The sequence below is a fragment of the Pipistrellus hanaki genome, assembly GCF_964339955.1.
Source record: "Pipistrellus hanaki genome assembly, chromosome: 14".
Taxonomy (NCBI): Eukaryota; Metazoa; Chordata; class Mammalia; order Chiroptera; family Vespertilionidae; genus Pipistrellus; species Pipistrellus hanaki.
In genome coordinates this window covers 22,755,948-22,771,015 of record NC_140516.1, presented here as the reverse complement: position 1 = coordinate 22,771,015, position 15,068 = coordinate 22,755,948, and the positions used below count along the sequence as shown (strand labels likewise).

At 36.8% G+C, this 15,068-nt stretch overlaps 1 protein-coding gene across 1 annotated transcript in view; it reads left to right on the top strand.

Moving 5' to 3' along the window:
- Positions 1 to 13,843, top strand: part of CABCOCO1 (ciliary associated calcium binding coiled-coil 1) — a 103,622-nt gene extending 89,779 nt beyond the window's left edge. The window contains exons 6-8 of the mRNA XM_084903333.1: positions 5,552 to 5,674; positions 6,099 to 6,239; positions 12,952 to 13,843. Of these exons, the coding sequence (XP_084759459.1) occupies positions 5,552 to 5,674; positions 6,099 to 6,239; positions 12,952 to 13,026 (339 nt within the window). The 3' untranslated portion in view covers positions 13,027 to 13,843. The remainder of the gene's footprint in view (positions 1 to 5,551; positions 5,675 to 6,098; positions 6,240 to 12,951) is intronic.
- Positions 13,844 to 15,068: the final 1,225 nt, after the last annotated feature.

Below are 15,068 nucleotides of genomic sequence, written 5' to 3'. Positions count from 1 at the left end.
TTAATTATCTGACTTTAGTTTTTTAAATTCCAAGCCCAAGTTAAACAAGATCAAATGAAGACATATAAATAAAAATGGGCACGAGGTGCTAGCTGGAGTGTCCTAGCCAGGCTGCAAATTGGTTTACTGTGGCCTGCCAACTTGAATTCCTCTCTCAGCTTCAGCTGGAAGGGGTAGTCTTCATTTCCTGTCCTAACTTGTACTGTGTTACCGTTCACTGTTTAGGTGATTAGCATGTGGATCTGATGGTCTCAATGCTCTATTAAGTTATAAATGTTCAAACTACCAGTATGCTGTGAGTAAAAATAGAAGTTGCTATTAGATGTCTATTCATACTCTGCAGAAGCCTGGCAACATTCTGAACCTTTTCAAAATGTAAATACTGCATATTAAGCATAGGAAAGAAAATTAATGTGCTGCATTTGCAAATTTATTTCCAAGTCAAAAATGCAAAGGGGGAGGAGGATCTCATAGCAGAATTGATATTCTACATTTACAGGATATATTAAGAGTTTTAATGGCCTGAACACAAAAGAAAAACACTTTAGAAATGAATTAATTTTGCTTCTCTGATAATCATAGCTTTTGAATTTACTCCCTTTTGATTTTAAATTTATGGCCTTAGTATGACATTAGCAGAGTTTATTGCATTTTGCAGGTGGCATTCATATGTTGTTATTTTACATGCAGTATATTGTGGGCAACGGGTTACAATTTTTTTATCAAAATTTCCAGAATCACACAAGTTCTTCTTAATTAGACTTGCAAATTAGTAATGCCTTTCTCTTTGGGGTGGGGGGGATATTTAAAACATCACAGGAATTTATGTGCCTTTTTTCCTTGTATTGGGAAAAGTTTGCAATCAAGTTTGCTATTTGAAACTTTGACATTTTTTAGTAAGTTCTGATTTACATGAAGTCACCATCCTTTGATAATTCCAAACAAATGTCTTTTTCAAGCAAGCCAGTGTTTTTGTATGTGTTCCACTAGTTCCAAAAGGGTTTAACAGATTTATCTTGCTTTCTGCCACTTAAAACAATGGAAAGTTGTCATCTCAATTACATTTTTAATATTTTGAATAATTTAGTAATTGACACTTTAATCATAGATTTCAGCAGTATAAACCCTACCCACCGATCACCTGCACTTTCTCCAAAGAAAATAATAAGCAAATAGCAATAAACAAAAACAATAACTAAATGTAACAGAAAAAATAAATCAGAATTAATACTATTAGTAATGTTATCACATAAAGTAGAAAAAGAAAGCATGAAGTAACATTTTTCAGATAAAATCTTTATAGTTCTTAGGCACGGTAAGATCTGAAAGCAGACTTTAATTTGTATAGTATGTTTTTAAAACTAAACTGACCCTGTACTTAGTTCCAAGAGGGTTCAAAATTCTTACCATTGATTCCCATGATAGAGGTTCATTTCCTACTGCATATGTAAATAAAATTCTTGAAAGATTTCTAGTGATTTTGTTTGGCTTATAAGTACAGTTCTTGAATTTTTTTAAAGCTACATAATGGTTGATAATGAAAATTTGTTCTTACAAGTATTAAATTATGCCAAAAAAGCCATTTACTTTATATTCTTTAAATTCCATAGCATGATTCAACTAAAGCTTGGAATGTAAACCGTCTTAAATAACACTAATGAAATGTACAGGTAATGAACAATATAACTAACTTAAGTTAATTTTCATATAACAGATAACATCTGGAGGAAATATGTATTGGTAAGCTATAGAAAACTAATTTTCTAGCCACCACATCTGTAGATGTTATTTATTGTATGTTCACTTAACAGTCGATTATTCAGTTTAGAAATCTATTCTCTTCTTTATTAGAGCTTTTAATGTACTCACCTTGGTTCAAATGGTCTGCTCATTATCTGAAAAAATATAAATGGCATTCACATGGAACAACATGATTGTTTTTATTATATCCACTTGTGTGCAAGCATTCAAAAATGGCAAGAGAAACACATTTATTGCTTTACATTCAAAGTAATATTTAGGGGGTATTTGAAAGTCAAGCAAAACCAATCATTTGGCCAAATGGATGTATGTGTATAATCAGAAACTCCTGAGTTTTAATCTCAGCATTAGGCCTCGGGCAAGTCACTTAAAGTCGTTCCCTTTGTTTCTCAATCTGAAGATTATGGGTGCTATTCTCTTAGAGAAAAAGGGCGGTTGCTAAATCAGGGTACCAAATAGGAGTGTTTTTTTAATAAACATACTTGATCCTTTTTCTGTTTTTATTTTTCTAGATTTAAGAGGTAACATATTAGGCTTTTGAGGAAAAAAAATATGAGACAATTACAATTCTATAGGAATGTATAAAAATAGTTATAAAACTAGCTTTATTTAATTTGCTTCAACTATTCATAGACTGAGGAAATTATAACGTTCTTTCAGAAAATCTAACTTAATAAAGCTGACCATGTCTCTCTGTTTTAAATAGATTTTATTACAGAACCAGTGATGTTGTAAAACATGAGGTTTTGTTAAAAAAAAAAAAAATACAAAGGCCTAATTGTATTTTTTTAAAGAAAGTATTGCATCAGACAGTTTCATTTAAATATATTGGCTGGCTCTGTGCTCTCACCACAATTATTGATTCTAATTTTTCTTAAACTGTTTTGGTTTTCTTAAATGCCACTTAATGGGGGGAAAAAAATCACTGTGATGCTTCTGTGAACTATATTTGACTGTATACCTTCTTATTAGTTAAACAGCTTTGTATTTACCCTCGCCTGAAATTAGGATATGTTTTCCCTTAACAGTATCTTACTAACACAGCCAAATGTAACTCTTCATGAAAAAGAAAAGTGTAAGATTGAAGAAAAGAAAAAAAACCTTTTTAAAGTAAAGTGTAGTTATGGTTTGGTCCCCTGATAGTGTAAACACCCTGAAGAAAAGAAATTACCCCTCCCCGCTCCAGCTTGGTGCTCATGGTAAATCAAGTGACTTAGCTGTATTAGCTGCACTCAAAAAGTCAAGTAGAAGAAAAGCCCAACTCTCAGTCAGAGCTCCAGGTTCTAGGAATAAATGGGAACTTCATCCACCAGAGAAATGATGTGGGCCTGAGGAGCTCCAAGTTTCCCAGTGCATGCCCAGTATACACCCCAGCGCCGAAGACCAGGAGTGCTGGGTCATTGGCAGGTAGTTCAAAGTAGCTTCCTAAAGAAATCCAGTCCATAGGGAGGGCTGGCAGGGATAAAATGAGAGAGTTGAGCACAAATATCTGCTTACATTTAAGTGTATAATCTGATGGAAGATGGGGCACAGGTGGGCAGACGGTAGAATCTGCTCCTAACACGGTGGAGAGGAAATAGGGAATCTACTGAGAACTTGCACCTCCAGGTGAGAGAGAATTAGCAGAAAGGCCTAGCCTGTATACGGAAGTGCATAGCAGTGGGACAGATATGGCCACAGCAACAAATAAGATTTAGCTTCATTAAAAGGACATACTTGTATCTTGCCAATTAGCTCAGGCTTATTTTCTCTATGCCTGCAGGAAATTCAGTAACTTCCCTTCAGTTCTTTCTCTCTCCTTTTGTCAATGTCTCACCCACCACCACTCCCCCATATTTCTATTTCTCAGCCTATATTAAAGTCTGTATCACTCGTCCTCTTCCCTGGCTCTGTATTCCCATGTGCTGCATATTTATTTTGCCTATAATGTTTCAAAGGGCACTAAAATACATTTAGCTGTTTCATTGTCCCAGTTTAGTAAAATAAAGAGCAATCTAAAATGTAGGAGGATGAAAAATCAAGCGTGATGAAAAAAGATACAAATAATTTTGTAGGAAGCTGAAAATGCCTCCATTTAGGAAAAAAACAAAACTGGGGCTTATGAATGTGATTAGAGAAAAGAATCGTTCTGCTATGCTTTTTCTTAATATTCTATTTTGATTAACATTTACTAGTCAACTGAAGATAAACAATCTGGAATGATGTCATCTAACAGAATAGAGATTCAGTGCTCAATAACATCAATAATTTCCAAGTATGGCAACATGATGACACATTACAGTTTACTGAAAACTGGATAAGCCAATAAGTTAGCACACCAGGGTTTAACTCCCAGACCTAGCAATTATTTGACTAAGCCAGTCATTTAATCTCTTGGTTTCCAATTCACTTCACTGTAAAGTTAGGACACTTATATGTATACTTTATATGTATACTAAGCAGCAACTTTCTATAAAATCAAATTAAAGTTAGAAATATGAATTCAATGTAAGATACATTGGTATGAATAAGCAATAACTTAGCCTCCAGTACATTTCAAAACCCATATAAGTAAAAATAAATAGTAATATTTAAGTGATGAAATATTATATAAGTTTATCTGAACTATTGTGAAATTAAAAATGAATATACAATGATTTTAGGATTTTTCCAGACTACAGGGTATGGTAATTATGTGGTAAATTTATGCATTTCCAGAGTATTGTCTTCAAACTTGGAAGGCTCCCAGTCTGACTTTGTCGGCAAATAGGATAGCATCCTCTCAGGGCCACAAAAACAGGGTCATGGCGCTTACTATATAAACTAGAACATCAATTTATTGATTTACAGTGTTAAGGAATGTAGTAAGAGAATCAGAGCACGAAAGTAGGCATATCTTCATAGATCATTTGAGAGATGGAAAGTCAAATTATGATAAAAATGTTGGGTTAGAATCAGAACAAGAGGAACTAATAAAATGATTCAGATGTTTAAGGAAATCAGTGCCCTCATATCCTCTTTCTCTCCCCGGACTTCTTTTTTTAAATTTATATTTATTTATTTGTTTGTTTGTTTGTTTATTTTGAGAGAGAGAGAGAGAGGGGCATTAATTTATTAATTTGTTGGCCCACTTATGTATGCATTAATTGGTTGATTTTTTTATGTGCCTGACTGGGGATTGAACCCACAACCTTGGTTTATCAGATGATACTCTAACCAACTGAGCTAACCAGCCAGGACTTAAATTGACATTTTAATTCCTGTTTCTTCATTTTCAATGTTTACCAACCATGATCCCCCTTCCTCTATTTGATACACTCTTACTATAGAATTATTGCTCACAGTGAAATTTTACCCTACCCTCTCTGTTCTTGGTTGATTTTGCAAGCATTTCTGATTTACTGTGTGCTGGCTTTATACAGTAATCTAGAGCCTTTAACAAGTTCTTAATGATCATTTCACTATTGCCTCCAAGAACAGCTGTATCTTACTGGGTAACGTCTATCACAATCAGGCTGTTATTGAGTGTTTTAAGCATCTAACCCTCTGCCAAACTTTGAGAAGAAATACAGGGGATCTAAACCACGGTCTCTGAGTACTGAGAGCTTGTAAGCAGGAGGAAGGGGATACTGACCCATGAACAATGAAAGTTCAGAGAAGTACAAAATGAAGACCTAAACCACATAGGATGGAAAGAGAATTAGACAGTGGGTGGAATAAAATGCTAATTATCAGATGCGGTACTGAAATTGTAAATTGTGGTTACACACAAAAGGCTTTATCATAATACAGCTCTTTTCTTCCCCTCCAGCAAATGGTAGAGGTTGTCAAGTCTTCAGGTGGCCTTTTCCCCAACCCTCTAGAAGAAGGAATCTCATTTGATATTTACTCAACATTCATAGAGCCACCCCCAATATTGGATACAGAAATGAAGGTATGTTTCCTTTTGTCTCTTAATTCAACCTATTTCAGCATGGGTCTTTCTAAGGGGTGGGAGGAAAGGAAGCAAATGTTCTTCCATTTTTCTCTCCCTGTGACTTTCCCCAGCTAAATATAAATATTTATTTACCATTAATTTGCAGGTGGGCCAGCTGAGGTTGGTTCAGGAATTTTAATCTTTTCCACTCCATCATCTTCCCCAGTTTCCACTTTCACTTTCTCAAAGTAAGCACTGTTAGCACCATGACTTGATCTGTCATGATGCTCATAAATAATGAAAATGCAGGATGATTCAAATTGCACTCTCCTGGCAGATTGACATCAGTCCTGGTAGCAAATGACCCCAAAGTTTGAGGCTCCATATAAATCCCCGAATACTCTAGATATCACCTGAACATTGTTTTCTTTCCATATTCTAGGGATTGGATCAAGAGCAAGGCCCGACGGAGTCCCAGCCAGCAGCCAGCACTTCAGAGTCAGATGTTTTAGCTGGTTTCACCATTGAAGATATAAAATCAGTGCTTGCCCAAGTCACAGATGACATCCTAATCGGCATTCAGGTGCTCAGCCTTGATAATGTGCTTGCTTACTTCATTACTGGTTAATTAGCCAACCTCATCCTTAATGTCTGTAAGCACTACCTACACTCAGCTAGCAAGAGCAAGGCTTATGATGGAAGAGTTCAATTTAACATCTCCACATAACTCTTAGTTGAGTCATCTGAGACTCAATAAGATCACAAAATAACTTTGCCAACAGCACATAGTGTAGTGTTATCAGTTTGAAAAATCTTTCAGCATCGAGACCCAAAAAATAACATGGTAAAGACTTCATGCCTTGTCATAACAAAATCGCTCATGCGAGAGTAATTAGAGTACATTGCTAAAAGCGGTAAACACTGAAGATCACAGCATAATTCTCAGCTAAGTTTTCTCACCAAATCTTTGAACTCCCTCTCATATAGTTTGCTCCTTTTCACATAGCACTAATAGCTAGGCAGTTTACACCAAAGGATGCATGAAAACGGTGCTGGCAACAGCCAGCTCAGCAGCAATTGCCAATGATGGATCAGTCGGCTTAGCTTTATGCTTTTTTTTTTCCCCCCATCCAAAAAAGCACATTTCTACCTCTACACAAAGACTTGCATCATTGCCCAGGCAAAATGATTAAATAAGTGAATTGCATATTTTGAGAGGATTTATAATTTCTTGTGGAAATGACCGTGAATCAATAAGACAGTCTACTGCATGTTTAAAATATTAATGCATCTTAGGGAACGATTTACTGATATCTGAGCATGAGACTGTATATAAAAAGCACACTGTATTAACAACTAATTTAGAAAGGGCAAAAGATTAGCTTGGCATAAGCATACCTTGTTACTGTTTAATCGTCAAATGTTAATGCACTATTTACATGAACGTTTAATGATTTGATGCCAACAGAATCAGCCAAAGTCCTTGGCTTAATAAAGAGTATTTAGTGTTTACCAGAAATAGTGGAAGAACACGTTTTACACAAAGCTGTATTGTTAGCAACTCCATGAATGTAATAACTGGTTACTGTGTGGAAGGGCAGAGTGCAGTTGAATTAAGCTGAGTTCAGAACATATCTCCTTTTTAGAAGTGATAACATTTCATCTAAATATAGTTTATGTATAATCATGGCCCTGGGCTCCTTTGCAATCCTGTGGCTCTGAAATTATTGCCGAGGAACTACTAGACAGTAATAGAATTGTTTGCAGGCCTGAAAAATTGAAAACATCTTTACCAAGGCCATATTCCACGTAGTGAGTGTGTTTTTAACTATTTATTGATTTTTTTAAAATATTAGAGTCTGCAGCATTACAACACTACTATGTACCAGAAATAATATTATTGCTGCAAACATACATGATTGTCCAATTGGCCTGAAGCGATGCTTACTGGGCTTAGAAGTTCATTAGTTGGGTCATCTAAATAGTATAATTAGACATAGAGAGAATCTGGACCAGAGGAGAAGGTGCTACGATCATTTCCATATTAAGTGGATTCAGGGATTAGCCTGGGCCAAATTACTGCCAATTTTTCAATAAAATGACAAGATGATGTGGATTTATGCAATGCTTCAAGATAGCAAATCCTTTTCTGTATTTTCTACCAATTATTCTAGTAAACTCTAGGCAAATTAGGCAGGCACTTCTCTGACAAATAAATTGAAAAAGGAGAGATGCAGGAAGACTGAGTCATTTGTTCAGAGTTTCCAAGGTCAGAAGCTGATGAAAGACTCTGAATGGGAGTTGTAAAATGGGTTCTAGTTTGAATTCCAGAGCTATCCGCAAAAACCACATAACCTCTAATATCACGACCAGACTACTTTGGATTTTAATACTCCCGTGGTGTGGCACTTTTTCAGTGTTTGCCCTTGTGTCTTGGTCTGATTCCAAGTTGGGTAATTACTCTCTGCTTACCTAAATTTCTCTCCCTGTTTTAGATGGTAAGTTATTTTCCAATTCTAAAACCTACCTCCCAGTGTCACTGGCTCTTAAAATCTGCCGCATCCCCCTTCAAAGGTAGCCACATGCCAGTGGCCAGTGTGTGTGTAGGCCTGAATACACTGGTCTGCTGTAGAAACATTTACTGAATTATTAATTGTAAGCTGCTTAAAATTTTCCAATAGTTTTTCTTCTCATTTATTTTAAAATCATATAATTATTATATTTTTTTGGAGTAAAAGACAGTAGAGAAATCATGTTTTAAGTACAATTTTTTCAGAGCTCCTTCTCTAGTGTGGTTATAGGCATATTTTACTTCCTGTAACTCAGAAATTTCTGAAAATGGAGTGTGAATCCTTAAATATTGTATATTGATTCACTTACTTTCCCATTGACTCACTTTATAGTTTTAGAGATTTATTAAGAATGAAGAAAAAATTCAAAAGAATGAAGTTATCTTGGCCTGGATATGTTAATTAAAATTATACTGAATAGAGCAAACATTTAAGGTTATATAGTTTAGCTATTTTAATTTTAAGGATACATTGAAAATGAAATTATTTTGGCCCCATATTGTATAATAAAAGATCATACCCAATGGAGCAAATTTTAATATATTTAAAGAATTACATTTCAGAGAAATATGAATGCTAACACTAAGTTCTTGCTGTTAAATGTTGGCTGTTGGTTCTGTCTAAGCAACAGGGTAAAATAAAGTGAAAACCTTGAGGGAAGTTTGTCATCTTGGGACTGTAGAGATTTTAGGTCAACTTGAATTTCCAGGTTAGAAAACTGGAGAGTGAGATCACCTCAAAGAAGTGATCACTGAGAGGCTACTGAACCAGGGCATATGTTTCCCATTCTCCCGGGAAGTAAACAGAGCATACCCAAGCCTAGTGGGTGTGGGATAGCTTATCTGTTCAGCAGGGTTCTAAAGAAGAACCAGGAGAGCTGGTAGACCAATGACAATGTGTTTTGACCAGACAAGGAGTATTTTGTCCGGCTCTGTTGGATGTGCCTGAACTGAAGTCTAATCACCACAATGGTGATCTTAAATGTAACTCCCCCTCTGTCAGTACACAATTCTGTTAGGTGTGCAACTTGTCTCCAGGAATCTTTTCCCCAAAGCTCACACTTGTGTAGATGAATTCTGTTTCAGTGAAATACCAGAAAGGTCTCCAGGTTAATGTGAAAAAACGCTGGTGAGACAGTGAAACAGAAGCTGGTAGATGATAGAACATCTGCCCCTAGTTGAAAAGAAATGAGACTATTTTTTTTAATATATTTATTTTATTTTATTGATTTTACACAGAGAGGAATTGAGAGGGACAGAGAGTTAGAAATGTCGATGAGAGAGAAACATCCACCAGCTGCCTCTTGCACACCCCCTTCTGGGGATGTGCCCGCAACCAAGGTACATACCCTTCACCAGAATCGAACCCGGGACCTTTCAGTCCGCAGGCCGATGCTCTATCCACTGAGCCAAACCGGTCCCGGCAAGAAATGAGATTATTGATGGGCATAGAAAACACTATATCATCCACTGGTTAATGGCAGAGATACATTCTGAGAAATGCATTCTTAGGTAATATTGTGCAAACATCAGAGAGTATACTTAACATCAAACAACATGGAGCCTACATCACCAAGGCTATGTGATGTAGCCTATTGCTCTTAGGCTACAAGCATATAGAACATGTTACTGTGAAAAACAACACAAGATTAAGTTTAGGTGAGAATGATGCAATCAAGAAACATAGTAATCATGAGATGTATGAGTCCACTGCCTATGAAACAGAAAACACTTTTTATAAGTAGAAAGAGAACACTCTAAAATAATAACAAAATGTGTAGTATATTAAGTACATAAGCTAGTAACATAGTTGTTAATTGTCATTATCAAGTAGTATGCACTGAATATTATTGTATGGGCTACACCCTATATAATAAAAGGCTAATATGCAAATCAACCAAAAAGTGGAATGACTGGTCGCTATGATGTGCACTGTCCACCAGGGGGCAGACATTCAATGCAGGAACTAACCCCTTGGTGGTCAGCATTAAGGATGTGTAACTGCCAACTATCCCCCAATGGCTCCCAGACTGTGAGAGGGCATAGGCTGGACTGAGGAACGCCCCCCCCCCCAAGTGCATGAATTTCATGCGCCAGGCCTCTAGTACCTTTATATGATTGTACATTTGTTTATACAGTACCAGCATCACCATAAACATGTGAGTAATGTGCTATGCTACGACATTCTACTGGCTATATTATCACTTGGCAATAGGATTTTTTTCATCTTTATTATAATCTTACTAGAGGCCTGATGCACAAAATTCATGCAAGGGGCTCAGCCCTCGCAGCCCCAGCCGGCCCTCGCAGGGCCTTGCAGCCCCAGCTGGCCCTCTCAGCCCTTCACAGCCCCTCATAGCCTCATCCAGAATGTAATCCAGGTGGTCGTCTGGAAGGTCTGCTGGATGGTCATTCTGCTGTTTGATCTAATTAGCATATAGCTCTTTATTATCGATATATAGAACTAGAGACCTGGTGCATGAAAATTCATGCACTGGAGAGGGGTCCCTCAAACTGGCCTGCTCCCTCTTGCAATCTGGGAGCCCTTAGGGGCGGGAGGCTACCCAGCAATCAGGGAAAGGCAACCCCTATCAATCACACCTCTGCGGCTGTCACTGCCGGCAATGCAAGCCTCAGCTGGCCCTGGTTACCTGAGCCTCCGGTGGCTCTGGGCAGCTGGCCAGCCTCCATGCAAGGCTTGCCTGTACCTCAGACCATCACTGGGGGGCTGAGGGCACTGTGAGACTCTGGAGGCAGGCATGCGCCTACTGCCCCATTGGGGCTGAAGGGACTGGGTGCCATCAGATTTTGGTTATGGGCACTGCCATCTTTGAGGGCGTGGCTTCAATTAGCATATGCCCTCCTTATTGGCTCTGGGTGCTGCCATCTTTGCAACAGTGTGAGGGTCAATTAACATATTCCCTCTTTATTAGATAGGATGGGGCCACTGTCATATATATGGTTTGTCTTGGACCAAAATGTCCTTATGTGGCATGGGACTATAATTGAAAGTGGGAAGAGTCAGTTTAGTTTAAACTTCCAAATCCTTTGGAATTTTGACCACATTATTCTTCCATCCATTTTATCCCTATATGGTCTAATATGGTGAATGGCATGAAGAAATAGTAACATATTTTTAAAATATTTCATAACATCATGTCACTGAAATATAACATTGATGAATATATCACAAAATTAGGAATTAGAATTATGAATTTAAAAGTTAGCATGTAATATTAACTTAATACTTAATTTTTAATTGCTCAATATTTCAGGTAAGAACTAAGACCCTAAGTGGTTAAGTGTCTTGCCCAGGGGTACAATAGCTAAACTAATCCCTAGGTCTCCACACTCCTAGACCTGTGTGCTCCTTTTAGCTCTACCCTAATCATGCCTGAGGGATTAGATATTCCTAAAAAAATGACAAGAGTTCCTTTGTAACCTGGAGTACCATTTTCATCCCTTTTTGGCTGTTTCACCCAATCACCAAGAAAGAACAAAATGGAAAACCAGAGGACAGAGCTTGATCTAAGGCTTGATAATACTTGAACCAAAGGAAAACAAAACAAAAAATACTTGATACTCTGGCATTACATGAGAATCTAGAATTGACACCAGCGTGATCTTTTCAGAAATATCAGTCCTTACTGTGAAGGTAAAACAAAATCTCATCAGATAAGGCAATCAAGATGTGGTACTTCAAAACTATCTATTATAGTTATCCTCATAGAGAAAGAAATAAGAATGGAAAGATATATCTGGACCAAAACAGTATTTGATCTTTAAAATTTCTATGTAAAATTAATAAGAGTTTCTTAAAGTATAATTCCCTGAAAACTTCAAATTATGTTATAGACATGAACATTCTACACTTTGAATTAGTAATTAACACATATGTATAAGCTACTTACTCTTCATATACTTGTAGATTTTTTTATATCATCTAAACAAAAACACCAATTTTACCACATTGCCCACAGCTTGTTTCTCTACATGTGATTTTATTATCCATCATGAAAAAGAGCAGACATTTCCAGTACTACTAAAGTTCAGTTAATGTGGAAGTATTTCTGAAAGTGCAGGTAGCAATGTTAGTCCATGGAATATCACTGCCAGAGGCTAAATGCCATCACCGCTGCAGCAAGGACTGGAATCTGTCAGCAATCACTGACTTTTTTCTACCAAAACTATACCACCAAGTGGTATAATCCCAGGAGTTACAATGTTTGATGAATACATTTAATTAAGGAAATTGTTCTAATTGTGAGATTATTTGTGTTGCTATTTCACAACAGAAGCTTTCTGGGATCCCATTTAGAATGTACTACACAGGAGACAAAAACATTTATTGCAAAGGAGTAGGGACACCAACAACATTGCAATAACTGAACCCTGAGCAGTTATTCTGATTCGGTGCTTCTTGGTAAAGTCTGTCTGAAAATACAGATAAATTATCCTATCTTCCAACACAAGGCTATGTGAAAAATGGCTGTCCAAATACCACTTCCTGTTCATAGCAGACATGCTATACATTGGGAATGTGCAGAGAAATATGATAAAGTGTTATCACATCACTACAGGCTGAAACACAGCTATGTCTGCAAAACAGGAAGGTGTGTGAGGGATAATGTCTGTCTTTAGGCACTATAGTATGTCAAAACCACAAAGACAATGTGCAGCGAAAGATAGCTCCATCATAACCACTTTTTTATGATTGTCTTCACAGGCCGAGATAAACGAGAAGCTGCAGACACAGGAAGAGGCATTTAATGCACGAATAGAAAAATTGAAAAAGGCCTGAGGACTCGGTACAAAGAGAGTAATGCTAAACTTCACAGAAACAAACAAAACCAGTCAGAATAATAGACTCTCTAGAGCATCCTATCTCCTTTATTTAGTTGGGAAAGGAAAACCAAGCCCCACTTTTGATTATCGTAAGTAATTAGAAAAGCATTGGCTCCAATTTTGCTATCTCCTGTCCCATAGCAGCCTCTGAATTTATTGCATTGAGTGTAATAAGAACATTTTGTATATAAGAGTTTGGAGAATTATATATATATATATATAAATACAATTACTTTTACAATACTTCTTTGACATTTTGACTAATGAATATTATTCATCTTCAAGGAGAATGAAGCCAACATTTCTAAATAAAGACAAATAATGATAATTTTATCCATATTGACTCATATGAACTACCCCATAAATGAAGCACTGTGGATAGATACTATTACCACACTACAAAGTATAAAACTTAGTAAACAATAGCTATTCAAATGCATATACTAGGGGATTTTTTCTTAAATCTTTTGGTTTCCTTATTTGAACGTTTCAGTGTGAAACCAATTTTCTAAAATTACATAATGCAGTTTGAAGCACTTTAATTTATTCTGTACTGTATTTGTTATTTCTAATCTTGTTACTCTCCCAGGAGAATACATGACCTATATAAAAAGAAGCAATGTATAAATGGTTATTAAAGACCAACCTATATATAGACCATAAAAATCTTAACTACAAATCAAACACAGAGCTCTTAAAATTAACCATTATATTGCAGTAGAATAATTGAAAACATCTCAAGCCTTTAAATAGCTTTATTAAAATATAATTTCAAAAGAAAAATATCTATTTACCAACTGGTTATCCCTAGTTGGACAAATTAAATTAATTACTCCTTAGGCCCTTTCCAAGCATCTTAGACTTCAGAGTATTTCAGAATGGAGAGGTTGCTAGGAGGGGACAGTTCCTTAAAATAGTTTCCAGTTTATACTGGAACCAACGGTACTTGCATCTGGGTGGTACTTGGTTGGATATGTTCTGTCTATGCTCTAACCTCAGGCTATAACCTTACCTTCTCCATCAGCTCCAAAGAGATTTCCCAAAATGTGTTTATTTGGAGGAGAGGCAGATCTGGCAGCATTTGGTAATTTTCTAAGTAGACTGATCAGCAGTATAAGCGAAGTCCTAAAGATGAAACCATGTCTATTGCTCATGTAATTCCAAGATGGGAAGGCCTGCAGAGGTGCTGAGATTTTTTTTTCCCCCCTAAAGCTCTCTTCACTAATTGCAATGTTCATGGCCACAGCAGAGCACTAGGGGTGCTCACATATCTTGATTCCATCAAGTAGTCTTTTTCTCTAGGGAAAACAGAAGTGAAACTAGAGAAACCACAAACCGGGAATAGAGAAGCTTCTAGAAATTACCAAAGAGCTCCAAATGTAGTTGTTGGCACAGAGTGGACCTGAATTTTCAACAGAGTGCTTATTTTGAGCAAAGGTACCAAGAGTCCACCCTGGCTGGTGTAGCTCAGTGGTTGAGCATTAACCTATGAACCAGGAGGTCACGGTTTGATTCCTGGTCAGGGCACATGCCCAGGTTACAGGCTCAATCCCCAATTGAGGCCATTCAAGAGGTAGCCAATCAATGATTCTCATCATTGATGTTTCTATCTCTCTCTACCTCTCCTTTCCTCTCTGAAATCAATAAAAATATAAATAAATAAATAAAAAATTAAGAGTCCAAAACTGAGGACTCTTAAAAGGAATAAATTTCTAGGTAAAATTTTATTTGCATTTCCAATTTTGATAGATCTGATCGAAGTGGCTTCCAAAGATATTAAAAACTGCAATAGGATCCCTAAACACTGCACAGAGATAATCTACACTAATAAAAGAGAAACATGAAAATTAACCATCACTCCGCTACACCCACCAGCCAATCAGGAGGGAACATGCAAATTAGAAGGAGAAAGATGGCGGCCATGCAGCTTCTCCAGGCTCAGAGTGGCCAGGTGGGGCAAGACACCTGCTATAAGAAAGAGGGCAGGGGTAGGGGGCT